The 22,788-nt window shown below is 38.9% G+C and overlaps 1 protein-coding gene across 1 annotated transcript; it reads left to right on the forward strand.

The window, feature by feature from the left end:
- The first annotated feature begins 5,785 nt into the window (after positions 1-5,785).
- On the forward strand, positions 5,786-21,989 carry LOC134677395 (uncharacterized). The gene is made up of 3 exons (XM_063535848.1): positions 5,786-5,924; positions 14,970-17,501; positions 21,878-21,989. Exon 2 carries the CDS (start codon positions 15,192-15,194, stop codon positions 17,496-17,498), a length of 2,307 nt encoding a protein of 768 aa, XP_063391918.1. The 5' UTR covers positions 5,786-5,924; positions 14,970-15,191; the 3' UTR covers positions 17,499-17,501; positions 21,878-21,989.
- Positions 21,990-22,788: the final 799 nt, after the last annotated feature.

Here is a 22,788-nt window from a genome sequence, read left to right on the forward strand (position 1 = left end):
TTAGCATATTTTGCAGGAAATGTAACTAAACATAACACAAGTAATTGAAATTTCATCAAGCTAAGTAGTATAGATAGGACCGTGAGCCTTAGGAGGGTATGGATTTTCGCAGCATATCATCCCGTTACAGATGTGGTGCATAATTTTATTCCATCGTATTTTCTCAGAAACGTTCGTATTTCTCATGTTACTTCAGTCAACGTCAGTACTTTTTGTACCGAGACTTACTGAAACAGCAAGACACGTTCGTACGTTTCCGTGAAAATACGATGGAAAATAATTATGCACTACATCAGTGTACACTTTTTCTTTTCGTTTGGCGTTTATCGATGTACGATTTTAATCTTGTCTAGACCTCCTGGGGCACTCAGTTAGTGGGTAGTATATGGTCGTGAACCTACCACATGATTAGGCCAATAGGTCATTACTATTATTTTCTCAGATATTAGGAAAACTAAAATGTTTTTAATTGTAATAGTCATCTCGAAAGCAAATCAAGTGTACCCATTTTCATTTCAGTTATCACTTTAATTTTCTATTTAGTTTTCTGTATTTAAAGTTTAATCATCAACATTTCCATCTGTAACATTAGGATCAACATTGATCGTTTGATCAACTGTGTCTGGATCTGGAGCATTATCTGATACATCAACGGCAGTTTCACTCTCTTTCTCAGGCTGTTCTATTTCTTTTCTAATTATATTTTCTGTTTTTCCACCTTTCCTTTTCTGTTTTCTGGGTAGATTATCAAGTTTTTTCAAAGCATTCGCTAGTAGATCTTGGAAGTTTCTCGGGCCAGTCTTGTAATATTTGTTGGGTTTCACGATTTGCTCCACCGGTTTGTCTCCGAGAAGATGTGCGAGCGGATTGACATGTACTAACTTTGTCCCGTCCGGTAACCTGACTTCTGCGGGTGGAGCATTTGCTTTTCCATCGTCTTTTTTAACTAGCTCTTTTTGATGGTGTTGCTTCATTATATCATCCATTTTGACTATTTTATAATAAGGTGCTTCCGGTAAAAGATGTGCTATCCTTATAGACTTTAATTCTTTAGGCAGTTTTGGTATAACTATCTTATGTGTTGCCGGATTTCTCTTAGGCACCTCTGCTGTTTCTTCTAGAGTTACTTCTTGTTCTGCTTCTGGTATAATAGTATCTTTAATATCTTCTTCGTAATTGTCATTATTGTAATCATTGTCATCTTGAAATTGGTTGCCATCATCATAAGTGAAGTTAATCTTTGTTTGGAATGGCATAGCTTTTACTTTTTTAACGGTGACACTGTGTCTTTCATTACACTTTTTAAATTTGACAGGCATCGCTAGCTCAATGAGTGATTCATCAATTTCTTTTGCTGGTTTGAATTTGTTAAGCTTTATAACAGGCTCCTTTGGAACTGGGTTAGCAACTTTGATAATGCTAACACTATTTGTTATTGCAATATTTTTAACCTCCCCACCTTCAGGTGTAAAGCTTTCTATGAACTTTTGTACTGACAATTCTTTACTAATAGGTTTTATAGTTGCAATTACATTATCCTTTTCAATTTCGACTTTCTTTATCGTGTTAAGGAATTTCTTTGTGGCTGATATCTCCTGTGTCTGTTCCCCTTTCTTTCTTCTCTCTAGAATATTCTTCAGTGTTTCTGTCAATCGTGAACTAGAGTGTTGATCCCTCATGTGCCTTTCCAGATCAGTTTTAGTCTTAAACGAAAGCGAACATTTTATACACCTTTTAGACTCATCTTTGAAATGCATACTTAGATGGTTCTGATAATTCTGGAACGTGTAGCAATATTTTTTGCATATGTCACAGGTAAATTGGTTTTTTGAGGGCTTTTTTAGATTTTTCTTCTTCCATTGTAGTGGTCTCTTTCTTAACTGGGACTTTAGCTTAGCTTTCTTCTTTGTGACTACAAGGGGTTCATCGTCACTGTCATAATCAGATAATTCCAAGACTACATCAGGTTTCTTACGCTTACGGACAAGCCGGCTTGACTTTTCTTTCGTTTCGTTTGCATCAGTTTGGTTTCCTTCTGTTTCAGTAAAGTTTACATCCGATTCCATGTTTGCCAACTGCAAGTCTTGAATTTTATCGTTTTGTTTTTTGCTTCTATCAGCCTCATGGGGTTTTCGGTCATACTTAGAGACTGGTTGAAATGGTTTTTCAGATCTTTTATCAGTGAAAAAGACATGGAGTCTCTCATCAAATTCAACAAAACCCTCACTTTTATGTTTAAGTTTTATATGCAATGTGAAAGACTTGCGTATCCTAAACTTTACGTCGCAAATTTTGCAAAGGTACGGCTCAATGTCTTTATGTTTCATAAAATAATGTGCGAATAGTCGCTGTGGGTGCTTGAACGTTGTGTCACAATACGAACATGTATATTTATAAAGATGTAGCTCATGGCTATGGGATCTTTGGACGTGTTTTTCTAACATAACCGTTCCCACACACTCTTTCCGGCAAAATTTGCACATGGTCAGCTCTACCGCTAATGGGTGCGCCTTAGACTGATGCTCGGACAATTCGTACATAGTTGTAAACACAGTCTCGCAGTGGGAACATTTCAAGCTCTGAATACAAATGTGACCTTTCATACTCTTTTTATCAAAATATTGCTGACATTTCACGCACTTCTTAGGTTTAATTTTAATCGGCTTGCATAATTCTTCTATAACGGAACTACAGTCTGTCCGTTTAGTTACATGAAGGGCAAGGCCAGCCTTTTTCTTAAAAACAGAGCAACACTTTTCACAAGTAAGTGATCTACAATTATTCTTTCTTAGATGCATTACGTATGCTTCTAAATCAGTGTTACGGTACTTACAGAATGTGCAGACGTAAGTAAACTGCTTCCCAGTGAACTCAACTTCATTTTCAATCGATTTTATAAATGTATTAGCTTTAATATTGATTACGGATGACAGTAAGGCGAAGTACTTGTCAAGAAACACTCCATCGCCTGAATTAAAATGATTAACAACTTCATGTTGGCGCAATTCAGATTTGGTAAGGAAGAATTGGCCGCAATGTGAGCAGGGGAAAGCTCCTTCGCGCATGGAAGGTGGGTGCTTCACTTCATGCTTCCTCAACTGTGTGTTATCAGCAAAAACTCTGTAGCAAATCAAACAGCTCTTGAAGTCCAGTAAATGGGCATCTCTTACGTGTAAAACGTAGGCCTCCGCATCTGATACAATTTTATCACAAAACTGACATTCCACGAGCTTCCCAGATGGATGGACTTGTTGGATGTGTAGCGCCAAATCGTCAGGATCGAGGAATTCGGCGAAGCAAACTAAACAGGTCGTTTCATCCGGTTCGCATAGCACAACCTCGCTGGACGAGTCTGCGTTAGCAGAACTCTCAGATTTGTTCATTTTGTAATGGTTATTATAACTACATTAGTATATATCGGCAAAAATCCTTGTTATTATAATTATATAGCTGATAAAACTGACTCTTTTTTTACAAGAGTGACTCTGACTGATGGAGGCGTTTTATCGTAGTGATTATATGCTCTTTGGTTTTATCTGTCAATCTATCCTACGAATATTGTCAAATTCTTTTTTTTCGGAATGCTATGGTGGTAATGCGCGGATGCAAGGTCTTTAAGCCAAATCTTAATAAACAATAAAACCTATGCTGGTGCCATCTATACAAACCTTTGACAGTTTACCCAAACCCATAATTTTTTTTTTAAACTAAATAAATTATATAGCATTGTTTACACACCTGTTTCGATATGACACACTTGGTGGCTGAAATATTGAATGTATTATTTGTTATCGTATAAATATGGTGAATTTATAATACCTTGGTCATATATTAATCAAGCAATAATATTATAAAGGAAAAATGAGGAGGGTAAGTATGTCCTTAAACTACGTCCAAAAGAGAGGTCCGGGTTACGGAGACTGCTTATGCTGCTGATCATTATGGCATTGCGAGTACAATAGTAATATGTGGATCTAAACTATCTACGGATTACAAAAGAATTTAGTAAACTGATGCATTGTGGCTCCTACTATGACCAGAAACGAGAATTCGTTTGGAGATTGCAATCCCTTTTTTTAACTTGTCTTTGACTCGAGCACAATGGTGTATGCAAATCGTCTACAGAAAGGTACCTATGGAAAAGTGTAGTCGGGAGAAAATATATGTATCGATTAAGTAAACAGTCATTCAAATTCATGGTCGCATATCTACTTATTTATTCATTAAATAATACAACTGTGCCCCATACATTTTACATTTCTATCTATCACTGACTCATATCGATGAGGAGTTTAATATGAAGGTGAATATGAAAAATGAATGTCGCTTTCTTTTATAGACAGTATTTTTTATTAAAATGTTAAAATTTAGAGACTTCTGGTGACCAGAGGGCTGGCCACTATTTCGCCCAGCGTATTAGCATCGCTATACAGCGGGGAAATACGGCCAGCTTTCTGGGCACCTTGCCCGCTGACGGCGATCTGGGGAAAATTTTTTACCTATAGTTTTTGTAAGTTTTATTATGTTTGTTAATTTATTTCTTTGTTTCTATCAATAAAGAATATACTAATCATATTCTCATTTTCAACAATATTAAAAGAAGGCGTAAAATTATGTTAAATGTTAAGTTGTATCCAGACGAGACAATTTTTCACCAATCTGATGAAATTCTCCGATCCATCAGGGTCGTGCGGACGCAAATACCAATTTTATTCCCCGATCACATCAGTAGGTGCGGACACAAAAATGCCAATTTTCATAGTAGAATGCAAATTGGTGATTTAATTTGTGTACGTGTGGACGCTAGATGAGATTGACCAATTATTTTCCTAAACAAATCGACTGATTTCGTCAGTCCCGTCCCCGTCTAGATACCCCTTTAGACTGATCGCAGCTTTTTATAATGTTGCTGCAGTTTAAAATCTATTTTCCCTATTTCAATAAAAAAAAATGTATCATCAGTGGTTAGCGCACATTTATTTTATTTTTAGTTTGTATTATAGACAAAAGAAAGCGATGGATAGTGTATTGACCATGTGACCGTTGAAAGATGGTGAAATTTTATTCCACTCGTTGGACTCGAGAGGTTGCAGCAAATTTAAATATGTTTACACTTACATTTTTTAAGGGACCCTTACCTTAAGTTAGTGTAATAAGACTGATAGAAACGGTGTAAGGTTGCCCTAATAAATCTAGCCCGAAAGAACGCGTAGTGCACTTTTATTGCTTGTGTGTGAATAGCGTGCCCTGTCTACGGCTTCACCTTTTTTGCCTCATTCTGAGTTCACTTCGTTGTTACGACTGAATTTTTAGGGAAAATTACAGGGTAAACACGTTTGTTTCTCACAGTTAGCTTAGGAATACCCCGTGGTATTATTGCAATGTTCTGCCGCCAGAGTGCAGCACTAACTCCTCTAGTAAGCCATAGAGTAGAGAGTAACTTATACATATTATGTATTACTGTTTACTGTGCCTAAAACTGTTTGATAAGTTTTCACAGAGAATAAAATATGACATTGATGCATCAAGGCGGTTTGTTAACAAGGGCCTACCGGGAAACGCGTAAATCGACATTTTACTTATCTGCCTCTTTGTCGCTCGAATATGCGAGAGTGATAGAGAGGTTAGATTGTGACGGATAGTGGTAGTGGCGCCTCCTACGCGCAGTTTCACGTAATATTCCCTATTATTAAATTAAAACAATATATGTCAAACCTTCAAAAATATGCTTACATAAAATACGTCATCAAAAAGTGTTTTCCCCACTTTCGGGGTAATCATAAGTACCCCGCCACCCGCCGCATTGCGGTTCAATCACGTTGCCCGTTGTCACTGTACTGTCATGTCACCCTCCGACTGTCACCGAGTGCCCGTACAAAAGTAAAGGCGGTACCTGCTGCCATGCACAAAATCAAGATCTAAAGGTAAATACAGTGCCCGTTCAATATTCCCCGTCATTCTAAATATATAAACATGTAAATTCCTACCAAAGTTGCACACTGCTAAGTCATTCTAACCTAACTTTTGGAATGTATTTATTTTATGAATTATCGTTGTTTACCAGTTTCGGTGCTAAATGTAACGATGTCTGTTATGCGTTTATGTTATAAATGATGGAAACGTGGTCTTAAAATCAGTGTTTGCACTTTAAAACATTGTTTTCGTGTAATCTCTTTCACATATCTAGATTATGAAAACACGATAGAAAGAGTGTGAATTCATTTTTTTTTCATGTAAATACATTCTTGTCGCATACATTACCAACGTGCATGTGGCTTAGCCCGTGTTTTTTGTATAATTTACAGTTTTTTCATCCATAAAATATTGATTTGAAAACACTTGTGTATGTTCTGTACCAACTTAGAGGAAAACTAAGTAAGTAGGTTGAATAACCTCTTTTGCTATGCTAATTTTTTTAAATTTTCTACGCCTTGTTTAGATACGCAACTGAGTAGAGTGAATTTCATATGACTTGGATTTATTTCATCATATATTAGAATTTATTATATTACACAAATATGTGCAATTAATTAGGAAAATATTTAATATTATATCTTTATATTACGCAAAATGCCACGCGGAAACAATGTTTTACCCACTTGACAAATTGCCTTAATATTATAATTGTGTTTATATTAAATACATATTTCTCAAAAATGAATTAGTCTTGTAATTAATTATTCTCTTTATTCATCATTTCTCTTAGGCTAGGGTTTTTATAATATGAATATAAAAGTAAAATCCACCCGTCTGAGAGGTCATCACTTAAAGTTAGAAAGGCATAGGTCCCACAGTAACCCATACAAACACTTTCTGAGCAACCGAGTAGTGAGGGCTTGGAACAAACTCCCCGAAGATGTGGTTTCAGCACAAAATGTGAACCAATTTAAAAATAAATTAGACAGACACATCAATACATCTACTTGTCAACGATAACTATTAATGATTACTGGATACAGGCAATATCAGTTGTCACAACTGCCTGCCTGCTTACACAATAATAATAATAATAAGCCCGCAGGGCAGCTTGTGGCGAGCTGTTGGGGAGTAACGACCCCACGGACCCGAGTACTCCCGAGAGTCGGTCAGGGTCTCCGTCTCCGGCGTGTCTTCGTCGGTCGGAGTGGACCCCAAGGAGACCCGCAGGACTCTCAGCTCTGGCTTGCCTTAATTGGCCGTCCAGAGAGGAGTCGTTAGAGCTATATGCTCCAGGGGTGGAAGTGAAAGATGCATAAGACGCGAGTTGGCACAGTGGCTGTTAACAGCCACTGGGTAGAAAGCGGCGCACACCTCTCGACACCCCTGAGCCGCTCACACCGATGTTGCTCCTGGTCGTCTTTACGACGGCAGTTTCAGGGGCCCATCTAGTAAGCGGCGAGTCACCGCCTGTCTCGATGACGGTGTTTACATTGTTATGGCAGGTGTCCGGACCTCTTTTACAATAGCCCAGTCTCATTGTCCACCCAAACATCAATCCATAAACCGGTATACTGTTCACTTCTTCTGCAATAGTCCCAATGCTTGCTGCGACCGGTTCACGGGTGTCTATTGTTGCGCCTGTGAACGGGTTCCAGCAGGCGTTCTACATTACATTAAAACTCTCCAAAGGGCCTCTACGTGTTGGATCTATATCCCCACGCAAGCCTATCAAAAGACCGGGATTTATAGGCCCGTGAAGTCCAAAAAGGAGAAACAATAATAATAATAATAAAATACACCGTGAAATTTTAGTGGTTGTTTTCCCGCGGCAGGGCGATTTGCTATTGGTAGTACTTTCGAATTATGATAGACAAACTTATAAATAAACTGTTTTCCAAAAAAAAAAATTACAAAAAAATAATCTAAACTCGAACAAGCGAAAAACAATAGTAACACACTAAAACTGCAAGTCGACGACAGTTCCCGATATTGTAAACAGATAAACAAATAAACAAGCACATATTACTTTTTTAAACTGTGTAACAGGCTAGAGTGCTTTACTGTTTGACAACTGAAAATAAAATTTACTTAGACTGTTCCTTCACGATTAACAGTTGAAATAAAACCTTTTTATTAGTTTGATGATTGCCATTACGTTGTGTCAACTTTGGTAAATCGAATAATTACATCCTCTTCGCTTATTAAACTAATGTGATAACAGATCCTGTCAATGTCATCACTGCTATTTCTAGTAAAATGGATCGACATTACGAATATTCTAATTTAGAGTACGTCGCGATGGTGCAGCTGTACGCTAGGGCTAACTACGACTCCCACGCCACCCGGCGACTTTACGCGGAACCGGACCATTTACAGTCGCTGCGTCTTCGGGGGATTTTAAACCCCCAAGTTCCACACGGACGAACAATTGTCGCCGCAACACAGCGGCTGCTTAACCACGGGCAGTTTCAAACGCCAGCACATGCACAAGGCAGAGGTGATTGTGTATTGAACGTGGCGGATTGCAGTTCGAACAATTATTGCGGTATCGGGAAGTTTAAGTGTTTGTTTAAGTTTTTGATCATTAAAAGCTTGATCTTAACTTGTTATGTTTACTTTTAAGGATCTGCAAACTAACTGCACGTAAAATGTGTGAAGGTAAAATAAATGGAACTACTTTTTAGGTTATTTTGTTTCATTCACTCAAAAGAATTAGGTAGGTACTACTGCAGTGCTACTACTGGTGTTAGGTCACTTTCGAGTTTCGTTAGTCACATTTATAAATCTGGCATTTCTTAACATTATTTAAAAAAAAGATTACACATCGACTGTACATCGATAGCAGAATCATTTCGTTGCGGGAAAACAACCACTAAAATTTCACGGTGTATAAAAACACTTACAAAACAATAAAAAATACATATAAACACATTATAAAAAACCTAACCTAGGGTGCCGCCAGCAGCGGGGCAAGGCCCAAGCTACCGGTGGTCAGGGCTGCAGAGAGAGGAACCGACGTACTATACGCGCCGTGTCCAAAATTACCGCCTTCTGCATCTGACCCTTGATCCAGCCACCCAGCGAGAGTCTCTCTAGGTGTTATTATTGTTACATTGAGTTTAAAATAGTTTAATTATGGTTACAATTATCTTCACCAATGTGCTGCAAGTTTTATTTGTGGGCAACACATAAACTCAACACAACCATTTATGAATGGCATCAGGTTCTCCAAAACAAACATGCATTCAAGGTTCTCCAAAAAAAAAACAAATATTAAAACAAATACCTACATCCCATATTTGGATACCCTCCTCCAACTTATCGTCTCGAAGCAGAGGTGTAGGGTTGGAGCCGGTGTAGCTATATTTGACGTTCATAAGCGCATTGTAATATGCCTACTTAATAATAATCATTATCTTATCTTTAATAAATATCATTATATTATCTTTAATAAATATCATCATCCCCACATAGTACCCACAACACAAGCCTTATTGAGCTGACCGTGGAAGCCGGTTCATAATGGACCGAGCAAAGTTCTATTTTTCATATAGTTGGGCAAAAATGCTTTTGCGTTCTCCTAAACTCAACTGATACTTAATATTGAGGCAGTTTTATAGACATTAGATTGTCTTATTTTTTATTTTAAAGTTTTTTTTAAATGTTTATGTTAATACCAGTGGGGAGGGGAGACACTCCTGACTTTGGTTGAACTCAGCTTCGTTCGGCTCAGCATTGCTCGGAGCAATTATTAGGGTTGGCACCACTGAAATTCCATTTTTGTGCACGCCACAGTTGAGGTAATCAATTGAATTTCGACAACCCTAAATAGCCGTTAGGGATAGTGCCATATATTAGAGAAGGATTGCATGATTCGACTCTGAACCGCTGTCAAACTTCGGGTTTGTAGGAAGTGTCCTTTCTGTACGGTAGTACTATTATTTCTTCTGTGTTAATACTATTTAAACACTTTTAATAATTTAAACTTAGTATTGTTGTTTTTATACCTATATGATAATATTTCTAATTTTCTATCATTTGTCCTTATTTATTTCCTGAATGACATTTTAATGTGTTATTTCAGTACTGGGGGTCTAGCCAAGATGGCATTTTGAGTTTTTATATGTTTTCCAAGCAAAGCTCGCAGATATTGTATTTAAAATAAGAATAAAAGAATTAGATTGATCTATATTCTAAAGTTATGTTTTTCCCTTAGTTTTCATTTTCTTATAGACTGCTATTATATGTATATTATGTATATTGCACACAGCTGTGTAATCATAGTTTTTATTATTTGTGATATTTTACATGGAAGGTATGGACTAGTTATTTTTCAATACATTGGTCACACCAAACTCACTCCCTTTGCAGGTGTACAAACAAAGTATATTATGTACTGAATAGTCATTTAAGTAAAGCCACACACACACACACACACACACACACTACACACACACACACACACACACACACACACACACACACACACACACTAATACACACACACACACACACTAACACACACTACAACTAATAATACACACTAATAACTAATAGTACACTATAACTAATAATATTTGGGAGAGCGAGCGCGATTTCGGGGTTGATCCCATAGTAAAAGTTGCTCAGTATAATCCCAAAACCTCCTTGGCAACGGGAATGTAGTTAATTTTTAGTCACCATGTATATATTTTATATACAATGAATGCATGTAATAGGTAAAGGTAAAAATAATAAGTCAACTATTTAGTACTGAATTTTAATTATGCGGTTCATAACAGGAAAATGTCTAATGGTTGTGTTGTGTCATGTGGCTTCAATTTATGCATTTTGTTTTTATTTTCGTGTAACATCGTTTAATTAAGCTACTAACACCGCTAATATTTAAAAAACCGGTGCAAGTTGGATCGCGTCTTTTTTAGACAATATTTAAAAAACACTAAAAAAATAAGTAAGGTGTATTCGGGTAATTTCGTATGTCGGACAATTCCGAAAATCAGATGAAAATGACCCAAAATTCCATTATAATAAGAGTCCGTTTTTGGAATTATCCAACGGTTTTCGACATTCGTAATTACCCGAATATACCTGTATATCTTTAGGCCCCCCCACATCTGGCGTCTTTCGAGCGTCGGCGTCTACAATTCTATGGCCGACGTCGACGCAACGTCGACGCAGCGTCGACGCAACTGCGCAGCGACGTCATTTTCCATAGCGCTGGACCGACGCCGACAGACGCCGACGCTCGAAAGACGCCAGATGTGGGGGGGCCCAAAGATGAAGGACCGACAGCCGTTTGTCTTATAAATCTTGAATCTGTCTGTAGTGCAAAAGTATGAGATACGATTCAAAACTTGTGAAATATCGATGAAAACCGCAGGTAGCCCCTTAAGTTGCTCCGACTATTCTGCCCTCCTAAGCCTAAAAGCGCTATCTCAAAAACAAATGATTTTGAAAATTGAATTCTCAGTTATAGAAACTAAAGTAAAAATTAGCATTGCATTTTCTTTTGAGATAGCGCCACTCGGCTTAGCAGGGCAGTATTTTATTTACAAGTGTACTGTTGTTTACTTAAGTGCCCTTGGCACATTACGTCAAGACGTCTGCCGCGCTTGCCACGCGGCGCGACGTGTTACACAAATAACAGTCGTCACCTGTTGGGGCCTAGATAACTTTATATCTAATCTAGATCACCCTTTTGTGGTGATTATATAATTCAAACTGATATCCAGAATAAGGAAGGTGACGGAAAATTTAAAATTATATTCCGACTAGTTTTTACCCAGGAATTTAGAGTAGAATTTGTACTTCATAACTGCCAATTCATAATTGTAAAAAAAAAAACCAATGTTACTAGATAAGATGTAGTTCATAATTATTTTTCCATCATATTTTCACGGAAATGTACGAACGTGTTTTTCTATTTCAGTCAGTCTCGGTACTTACTACGAGTAAAAGTACTGAGGTTGACTGAAGTAGCATGACAAATACGAACCTTTCCGAGAAAATACGATGGTAAACAATTATGCACTACATCTGTACTCTCAGCCGTATTCGAACAATGAGATACGTCAAATACTAGATATTGAAACGATATGGATTAGTTATGTCAGCGTCAAACAAGTGTCAAAATTGACATTTCTTCAAACAATAACGTCACTTTTGACACTTGTTTGACACTGACATATCTATTCCATATCGTTTCAATATCTAGTCTTTGACGTATCTCATTGTTCGAATACGGCTGTCTGTACTAAATATATCAAGAAGTCACACCAAGACAAGTCTGCAACGATTTTGATATCACACGCAGTGCAAGTGTTATTTTGAACGTCAAACTTCAGTGAAAATATGACGTATAACCACTTGCACTGCGTGTAACTATTATCAAAATCGTTGCAGACTTATCTTGGTCTTACTCTAGAAATATTCGGAATCGTCCTTGAAAATATATAAGTATATTCTATTGTTAGATAAACGAATAATAATTAAGTAGTTGCTGTAGAATCACTGATTATATGTACTCGTTATGTGCATTTAATTAAATATATTATCTCCAGTGTTGCCAACTCGGATTTTGAAAAAATGCTAGACTAATGTATAGATTATGCCAAAGTTTCTTGAAATATTCTAAAATAAATGCTAAAATGTCAACTTGAAATTAGATACTTAAAACACATACATTTTTCAAATTTGCCGCCTTTTTCTACTGACAAGATCTGCTTGTCCAACTTTATATAGTCCGTCGACGTCCATCCGTCCAAAAAAGTCAAAATTCATATGAAAATATGAACCACATAAGGCGATGGCGCATATTGTTGCTGCCAAGTTGGTGCAAACTTGGCTTAGACTAAATTATGCTAAAAAATATGCCAGATGCTAAATGGAAAATTTTGGTGCCAAAGCAAGTGAAAATATGCCAGATCTGGCATCAATTATGCCAAGTTGGCAACACTGATTATCTCTTTGATAGCACTACGATTTACTTATCAGTCTAGTAATCTGGTTTATCTTTATTTTTAAACACAATAAAATATGGGAGGGCATTTTTTAGATAAAAAAGCATTTAAACATTCAGTAATCTAGTGCAGTTAACATAACACATGGATCATAATGGTTCTAATTGTCATTTGTTGTGGAACCCTAGAAATAAAAGTTTTCCATAAGTATTTAATGAAATGAACGGGACCGCGATATAAACTCATTATTTTCTTTAACTTAACCGACGTTTCTGCTGGGTTACACCAGCTGTCGTTTCACAATGAGCTCTTTCATTTGATATGTATGTAACATGATATAGTTTGAAAAACTTTATTTTTTGATTTTCTCATTTACCCCCCAAAAGTGGCCCATGTTTAAAATTAATTTTTAATACAGTTGCTCAAAAAGTGCTACTTTACGTAGCTGTTTAGCGTGCGGAAAGTTGGTTATCTCGAACTAGTGCTTTTTACTTCTCCAATTTTTTTAAATTTATACTTGTTCCAATTCACGACTACTTATTGATGAGTGTTAATATTAGTTTCCTTTAAACGTCGTAATCAGCATAAAAACCTACCGTTAATGTAAGAATACGAAAAATATTATATATTTCATATTTAATTACTTACCTCTTCATCATTATAACACGTTTATTTTTTAATATGCAATATTGAAAATTCCGTTCTTAATAAGTTGACTGAATGGAACGGAATAGCTGCCAAACGCCCGTAGATATAATATACTTAAAGACGACGTCTAACCGAGCTGTCACTGTTACCACTTTTGTTTAGTGTACGATTAACAATGTTTTTCTTATTTTTTCGCAACTGTATTAAAAAACGTCGTTCAATACACGTGCGGAAATGTCATTCTTCACTCGTCCCGAGTCTTGCCACTCGCCTGCGGCTCGTGGCAAGATATCTCGGTACTCGTGAAGTAATGACATACCTTCCGCACTAGCATCGAAATGTACTATTACCTTACATGTCCATTTTTGGGTCACAAACTTACATATGTGTACCAAATTTCAAATTAATTGGTCCAGTAGTTTCGGAGAAAATACCTGACAGTGACAGACGGACATATAGACAGACGCACGAGTGATCCTATTAAGGGTTCCCTTTTTTAGGGTTCCGTACCCAAAGGGTAAAACGGGACCCTATTACTAAGACTTCGCTGTCCGTCCGTCCGTCCGTCCGTCCGTCTGTCTGTCACCAGGCTGTATCTCACGAACCGTGATAGCTAGACAGTTGAAATTTTCACAGAAGATGTATTTCTGTTGCCGCTATAACAACAAATACTAAAAACAGAATAAAATAAAGATTTAAGTGGGGCTCCCATACAGCAAACGTGATTTTTGACCAAAGTTAAGCAACGTCGGGCGTGGTCAGTACTTGGATGGGTGACCGTTTTCTTATTGCATTTTTTTCCGTTTGTTTTTTGCTTTATGGTACGGAACCCTTCGTGCGACTCGCACTTGCCCGGTTTTTTTCCTTTTCGGGTACGGAATTCTAAATATGAATTTATGTCGCGGTAGACCCGTTAATATCATTAAATATGTGTACAAAACGCGAGAGTTTAAAGTTTTAAGAGTTTTCCATGCACCCGCTATCTTTTTACGACATGAAACGCATTTGCTCGATCGTAACGTAGTCAAAGGTATCAGAATATTATTCACCTTGTTTAGCCTTAGCTCTTTGCTTTTTAAATTTACATATATTATTTAAATCACAATGTTGACACATGTGACCATACAAACATAAAGATAAGTACTGTAAAGCGATTTCAGACTCAATACCACATATTTAACCCTGAACCATTCACTAACCCGGGGTTAACCGGTTAAACCTGGAGTTACCATGGTCACCAGTACAATTCGACACTGGTTTAATAGGTTAATCCCGGGCTAGTGGGATGGGGCAAGTGGCACTAAGCGGGTTATGAGCCACTTATATAAGGATATGTGAAATCAAAATGATATGTCATATGTGATATGTGAAATAACACATATACATACAAAACGCAAAGACGTGGTAGATATATTGCTAATGTTACTTTTTCTCTTATTCCAGATCCTGAAATGCGGTGATAGTCCACAGAACCCAGCTTTAAAAAAAATCCAAATTAGACGAATCTCTTCCGACCTTAAATTCATCGCAACCTCGGCCACGTACGGGCAATAAGCTTCAAGCTCCGCATATTAGCTCTTTAGCTAAACGACTCATATCTTGGCAGAAAATTCCAAGAAGTCTATATCATTGTACAGTTTTTATTTTTTAATCTTTTAAGCCAATATGGCTACCGAGAGATCCATTGAGGATGTCACCAAAATGATGGAGGATATCAGCGTACTCTCCTTCCGGAAACTTACGGACGTCAAGCGGCTGGCGGTGCATTTCCGCAATGTCATCTACCACCCGCTGACGCAGGAGAGTCCCGTCATTTTGAAATATCTGAACAACTTGAACGAGACCCATAGAAAGGTGTTCGTTCAAAAACGCGAAGGCGTTGAGGTGGAGTATATCTTCACGACTGAGAAGAAGAGTAGTCTGCAAAGGCAACGCTTCAACAGTCTTCCGGTGAGCGAGGTGCCTGAGTTGCTGAAGACGGAACAGATTTTGACTGACGAGAACGCTCAACAGGTACATATATGTACCGACTGTAATGTGGAGATAGAGCTGAACGACGAGGAGCCGCTTATGGAGTCCCTCCAGAAGCATTTCAACTTGGAGGTCCACATGCCGAAACCCAAGATCATGAAACGGGAGAGCATCGATGTCGCGGAGCCTATAATACTGCCGAATATGTCTCGGAGGCTCTCGGCCATGGAGTGCGGTGAGACACCGGCGCAGTCCCTCGACATCGCCGCGCATTTGATGCAGATCATGAACAATAAGCCTACTGAGAAATTAGATCGAATGTTCTCGAGCAAACTTGAGGCGTCTTTGATTAGACATTTGCCCGATAACTCGGAAGCTAGCATTGATGCCGCGATGAAATTCTACAACGTGGCATTTGACAAACTATGTCAGGACAAGGTGGACTTCTCAGCTCTGACGAGCTCCGTCGCGCCGATCATTATGAGTATTAAAGACAATGTGAACCAACATTTCTCTGCTGACGCGAACAAAAATTTCGAGAATGAGGACAATGAGGCTCCTGAAAAACCGAATAAGAATCAAGTTAAGAAATACCGTTACTACGGACCCATTGAGAACTATATCGTTAAGTTACTCCTTAACCACAAGCTTTTATCTTTAGTTGATGATAGGACGGGAAAACGCGCGTTTTTCTGCATGGCATGCGAGTATTACACTCTTAGATTCCGTTACGATTCCGTTTTGAATCATGTGTTCAGCGAAACGCACATCCACAACCTAGCTTCCATCCTCCAAGCTGACAAGCACATACCGTCTTCCATAGATAACAGAAACATAGATGATATTAAAGAGATGAATCAGAAGTTTTTATTCAGTCACAGCATTAGTGAGGACGCCAACGGACTGAACTGCGGGCTGTGCAAGACTTCTGTGGAATCCATCGAAGCTGCGGTGATCCATCTCCTAGAGGAGAACCATCTCGGAAAGCTTTCTGACAAGATATTCCGGAAAGTAAAAGCTAATAACCCAGATGGGGCTATTCCTGACGAATGGGGGCCGAAGAGCTTGGACTGGGCGAAGTTCCTTGCCAGCATCGGGAAGCCTTTGAACAACAGAGATCATGTCGTTATAGAGAACTTTATCAAGCCTTCTGGAAAGATCGCAAACTACTGCTCCTGTTGCGACATGACTCTAAAAGGCCCCAGACAGGTGCTCTTCAACCATATCCGTCAGAAGAAGCATTTGCGTAACGCAGCGCCGCACAAACTCCAGCTGTTGTACAGGAACCAGTGCAGACCTTCCGAGTATTATGCCAGTTTCGGCAACTATTACGTCTGCGCCATCTGCCCCAAACTCATCGCATTGCCTTCCTTCGCCGCTATCGTCGAGCACTTCGAAAGCGATCTCCACATCGAGACTATCGCTAAGTTGATCCGTTCTGCGCTCTACGAGCAAAACGTGGACAAGGAACTTCTACATCACAATAAAGTTACCAACTCTGGGGAGATTAAGTGTGAATACTGCGACGCTACATTCCCCGATCTTTCCGAAGCCATAACCCATATTTTGTCAAGTGTCCAACATCAGAACGCTTTAGTCGAAGCTGTCACTAAAGCCAACAAAGGGGATATTATCAGCGTGTACATGAAAGGGAACTATATCCTTAACAGCGAAGGTGCTTCTTTCAACTGCGTCGCATGCAAAGGGGTTTTCAATTCGATCCGTTCCCTGCTGATGCATTTGGTGTTCGCTGATCATTTTCCAGAGAAGCCCACATCTGAAAACGTGTTCCGTTTCTACCTGGAGCTGAAGCATAATATAAACATGTTGGGGCGGAACAAGTATGTGTACTACGAGTTTGGGAAGTTGAAGTGTGGGGTGTGCGACGCGGACGTGGAGGAGACAGAGAACGCCAAGAGGCATGTGGTGTCGCCTCGCCACAGGGAGAACATGGGGGCCAGTTATGTTAATGTTACTTTAGATGTATCCGGGAATGAGTGAGAGGTGAGTTGACAATTGATATCTTATTGCTAGATGGCTTCAATAACGAAGCATGTCTCAGTTCCATTCATTTTGTTTCAATAGGGGGTATTACTGCAATGTTCTGCCGCCAGAGTGCGGCACTAAGCTAGCTAGTTAACCATAGCTACCATAACTTATACTTACTGTGCCTTACTGATCTTTGACAAGTTTTCACAGACAATAAAATATGACATTGATGCATCAAGGCTGTTTGTTAACAAGGGCCTAATGGGAAACGAGAAAATCGAAAATTAGTTATCTGCCTCTATCGCTCGGATATGGAAGAGTGATAGAGCGTTGCGAGCGAGCGAGCGTAACGCGCGTTGAAAAAGCGCTCGTGCGATGGGGCCTTAATGACGCACCAATCGCGGAGCGTTATAGTGAGGATGTTAAGTGCAACAACCTTTTTTTGTTTGATTAAAGCATGAAACTTGGCACAGCAGTTCCTTATATCAAAATAAGCCGATTTAGATCGGTAGCCCGAAGGACCCCCCCCCCCCCCCTCTGGGGCCAGGGAGGGGGGGTCAAAGAACCGCTCCGCCCGGCTTCATTCTAAAAAATCTAACAGGCCCCGTTTAGCTAATAGGTCATATTTGGTATCAATTTCGGATAAATCAATAACGTAGAATTCATTTCTGTTATAAAAAAATTGCAATTTGTCGAACAAAATTAAAAAAAATTAAAAATAATCTAATTTTTCAAGTGTAATTTTTATGTTTTATTTGGTGTCAAAATTAAACTGCCTGGTTTTTCTACATACAAAAAATATGACAATAAAGCCTATTTAATGCAGATTTTAAAAACATAACTTTTATTTACCTTTATTAAAAGAAAATTGCATAAAAAAACTTATACCGTCTCGCGCCGGTGAATATCTTTTTATCGACATCGGCATCGTTATAGACAACATCCGAAGTACACACTCTGGAGACCGATTAAATGTATTGTTTATTGTTGTAGATCCTATTATAAAGATAGAAAATCGTACATATATTATTATTTATGTGTCGTTCAGTGAAAAAAGGGACCTAGGAAAAAAATATCACAGAGCCTCGCGTTTGTATAGAAGCATACTCGTATTTAATTAGTGCCAACCACTCCAAGGACTCCATGGTCGCTGTTCTCAATGAATAAGAAGTAAACTGTAAGTATATATGTCAGTTTCAATCATATTCTGGCCACAGTAGGGTTGTCAGAACAGTTTGGAAACAGTCATTTGCTTTTTGCTTCCATTCCCAAGAAGACAGACTGAGCGTTGAGAGGGCTTTTGACACAGCAACCTTCGAGGCCGTAGAGGAAAGTCTGAAGAGTGAGGGCATCTGACCGGCAATAGCGCAATGGATAGGGAAAATGCTAAAAGGTAGATCCATTACGGCGGAGCTGGGAGGAGTAACAAAGACGATTAGTCCAAGAAGAGGGTTCCCACAAGGGGGATGCCTGTCCCCCCTGATGTGGTGCCCACTTCTAAACTCAATGGTAAAAGAGCTCAACAGAGGAGGCATGTACATGCAGGCTTACTCTGATGATGGCGTGCTGTTAGAGAGAGGAATGGTTGTCACTGCGATAAGAGATATAATGATAAGAGGTCTCAGACAGGTACTGAGATGGTGTAGAGAGAGAGGGTTGGATCTCAATCCATCGAAAACAAAGCTGGTGCTATTCACTAATAGAAAAGAATAAAGGAGATGAAACCCATAAAGATACAAGGTATAGAACTAGACGTGGTGGAGGAGTTGAAATATCTGGGCGTTACTTTAGACAGTAAACTCAGGTACAAAACTCACATCAAGGAGCAGACGGCTAAAGCTATAAGAACACTGTTCCAATGCAAAAGGGCAGTAGGAAAGAACTGGGGACTGAAGCCAGGAATGATCCACTGGATCTACAAGGCGATAATACTACCCAGGGTGCTATATGGAGCCGTGACATGGTGTATAGAGCACATATTAAGAAAACCAAAGAGACCTAAGACCTAACCAAAGTCCAGAGATTAGCGTGCCTCATGATGACGGGGGCTATGAGAATGACCCCGACACACGCAATGGAGGTAATGCTAGGCTTGAAGCCACTCTGGATTGAGGTGGAGAAAAGAGCCACCGAACAGTGGTACAGAATGAAAGCATGCAACGAATGGAGAGGAAGCTGCGTAGACAAGAGACACGCGCTGATACAAAGAGAGGCACTATCAAAACTTGAAATGTTGATGGCCAATAATGACCTTATAAAGAGGCAGGAGATATTTGACAAGAAATATAGAATACACATAGGAGACAGAGATAACTGGAAGGTGGAAGTCGGACACCCGACGACCATCTGCTTCACGGATGGCTCAAGAAGAAGCTCGATGAAACTAGCAGGAGCGGGCATAGTGATCCTCAACATGGGAGAGAATCAGTACCACTGGGTAGATATGCTAGCGTGTTCCAAGCCGAGGTATGTGCTATAACGCGCTGCGCAAGCATAATCAAGAAGAGCGTAAAACAAGAGGGCGCTGTCGTAATATACACAGACAGCCAGGCAGCACTAAAGGCACTAAAGAAAATATCAGTTACCTCCTCTCTCGTGAGAGAATGTCGAGAGGAGCTCAACTTGATAGGCAAGCAAAGAAGTGTCACGGTGGCATGGGTTCCAGGACACCAGGGAGTAACGGGAAACGGAAAGCGAAGACGGAATACATAGGTCCGGAACCGGCTCTGCCTATGTCAGCGGATGTCACGAAGGGAGTCATAGAGAAGGTAAAAGAGATGGAAGCACAGAGAGAATGGGAAGAAGAGACTGGATGCAGACAGTCGAAGATGATGACCAAAGGTATAGACCACAGGAGAACCAGGTATCTTCTGAAACTAGGTAAGAGCAGTCTGAGACTATTGACAGGTATCATTACAGGTCACAATACTCTCAACAGACACCTCAAGATAATGGAAATTAGTAGAGACGCCTCTTATCCACATTGTGGTAAGGAGGGGACTAGCTTACACTTACTAGCAGAATGTACTATGTACGCGGCACCGCGATATAATACATTCGGTAGAGACACACTAAAAGAAAACGAACTAAAGGACGTCGAAATCAAAGATGTCCTTTTATTCTGCAGGAAAACAAGAAGATTTGAGGAGAATAGTGTGGGAATGCCGCCGGGACAGTAACCTGAAGCTCCAACTCCAGGGAACTGGGCTGAATGAACGCGACAAGCGATCGACAGCCCGCCTGCTTCTGACCGGGCGTCCCTACACTACATCTACATGTATAAGTTAGTCTATGAATTTACTAGAGTCGGTAGTGCTGCACTCTGGCGGCAGAACATTGCAGTAATATCCCATATTGAGAACAGCGACCATGGAGTCCATGGAGTGGTTGGCACTAACTAAATACGAGTATGCTTCTATACAAACGCGAGGTTCTGTGATAATTTGTTCCAAGGTCCCTTTTTTCACTGAACGACACATAAAAAAATATTTGTACGCTTTTCTATCTTTATAATAGGATCTACAACAATAAACAATACTTTTAATCGGTCTCCAGAGTGTGTACTTCGGATGTTGTCTATATCGATGCCGATGTCAGTAAAAAGATATTCACCGGCGCGAGACGATATAAGTTTTTTTTATGCGATTTCCTCTAAATAAAGGTATGCAAAAGTTATGTTTTTAAAATCTGCATTAAGTAGGCTTTATCATCATATTTTTTTAATGTAGAAAAACCAGGCAGTTTAATTTTCACAATAAATAAGAAACAAAAATTACACTTGAAAAATTAGATACTATGAGTTTTTTTTTAATTTTTTCTACAAATCGCTAAATTTTTATACCAGAAATGAATTCTACGTTATTGATTTATCCGTAATTGATACCAAATATGACCTATTAGCTAAACGGGGCCTGTTAGAATTTTAAGAATGAAGCCGGGCGGAGCGGCACTTTGACCCCCCCCTCTCGGGCCCCAGAGGGGAGGCTCCTTCGGGCTACCGATCGAAATCGGCTTGTTTTGATATAAGGAACAACTGTGCCAAGTTTCATGCTTTAATCAAGAAAAAAAAGGTTCGACCTTTTTTTGTCACTTAGAACCCTAGCTATTATGGTACAATGCTTGTACATATGTTATGTTATATGTGTTTTTCGAGGTGTATATTATTAACCTTTTCGACGCTCAAACACAAAAACTATCACGCGGACGCCACGTCACCGAAGTGTTAAAACTGAAATTGAACTTTATGCATATGCACGTAGGTCTATGTTGCTCTGTGGTCTGTGACAGATTAATCAGTCTTTGGCGTTGAACCTGCGGTGCGGATATATCGGCGTCCAAAAGGTTAACCGTATGGTCTCATTGTATTAACCTGTATGTCTGTTTGTCCGCAGTTATGCCTGTGTGTCGCCGCCGCGGCCTGTTATTACACGAATATATTAAGTGCTGAGGCGATCGTTTTACAATGAAATTTTAATAAATGAAATAAATAATTTTATAATTGAATCGTCTTTTTCATTAACCCTTTTATCTCTACGCCTATCGTGTGCGGCGCGTAGCCAACGTGCCAATCGCTAACGCTCCGTAGCGTATCGTAGTCATCTCTATCACTCTTCCATATTAGTGCGACAGTGACAGTTGCGTTTCGGTCGCTATGCACTCTGGTCGGAAAATATAAATAATAATAAAAAATAATAAAAAAATTGTACATTGTATACTTTCTTTTAATTGTATCTTAACCTGTCTTATGTACAATAAAGTGTTTACATACATACATACATAAAAAGTTGCTGTGGATACAACTATGTATAATACAATCTAAACACCAATTCATAAATTTAAATAATAAATATATTTAGTTATGTACAAGATAATAAATTAATAATAAGTACGAGTACAAATAAGACAATTAAAAAACTTATGAACGAAATATACCTATCTATGAATAAAACTAAGAACACTAAATAGATCTAAAAATAATTAAACAAGGAACACATATAAAAACTACTAAAAGAGGCCTCCCCGCGCTACTCCCGGCGCAAAGGTTTTATTTTTTATCAATTAAAATGATGTTTTTGCGTGATTTCTGTATAAAACAAAGTTTTACTATCAATTTACCGCAAATAAACATTCGAAAGTAGATAGATGCGTACATATTTATGTAGTAATAGTGTGTAAACTTAATACATAACGCAATTGTTTTTTGTATGGAAAGCGAACCATCTATCACTACAAAAAAAGACCAAAAAAGTAGGACAATGTTGCCAGTTTTAAAAGGCACGAAATTCAGATTTTCTACGAGACG

This window comes from Cydia fagiglandana, chromosome 26, assembly GCF_963556715.1.
Source record: "Cydia fagiglandana chromosome 26, ilCydFagi1.1, whole genome shotgun sequence".
Classification (NCBI taxonomy): domain Eukaryota; kingdom Metazoa; phylum Arthropoda; class Insecta; order Lepidoptera; family Tortricidae; genus Cydia; species Cydia fagiglandana.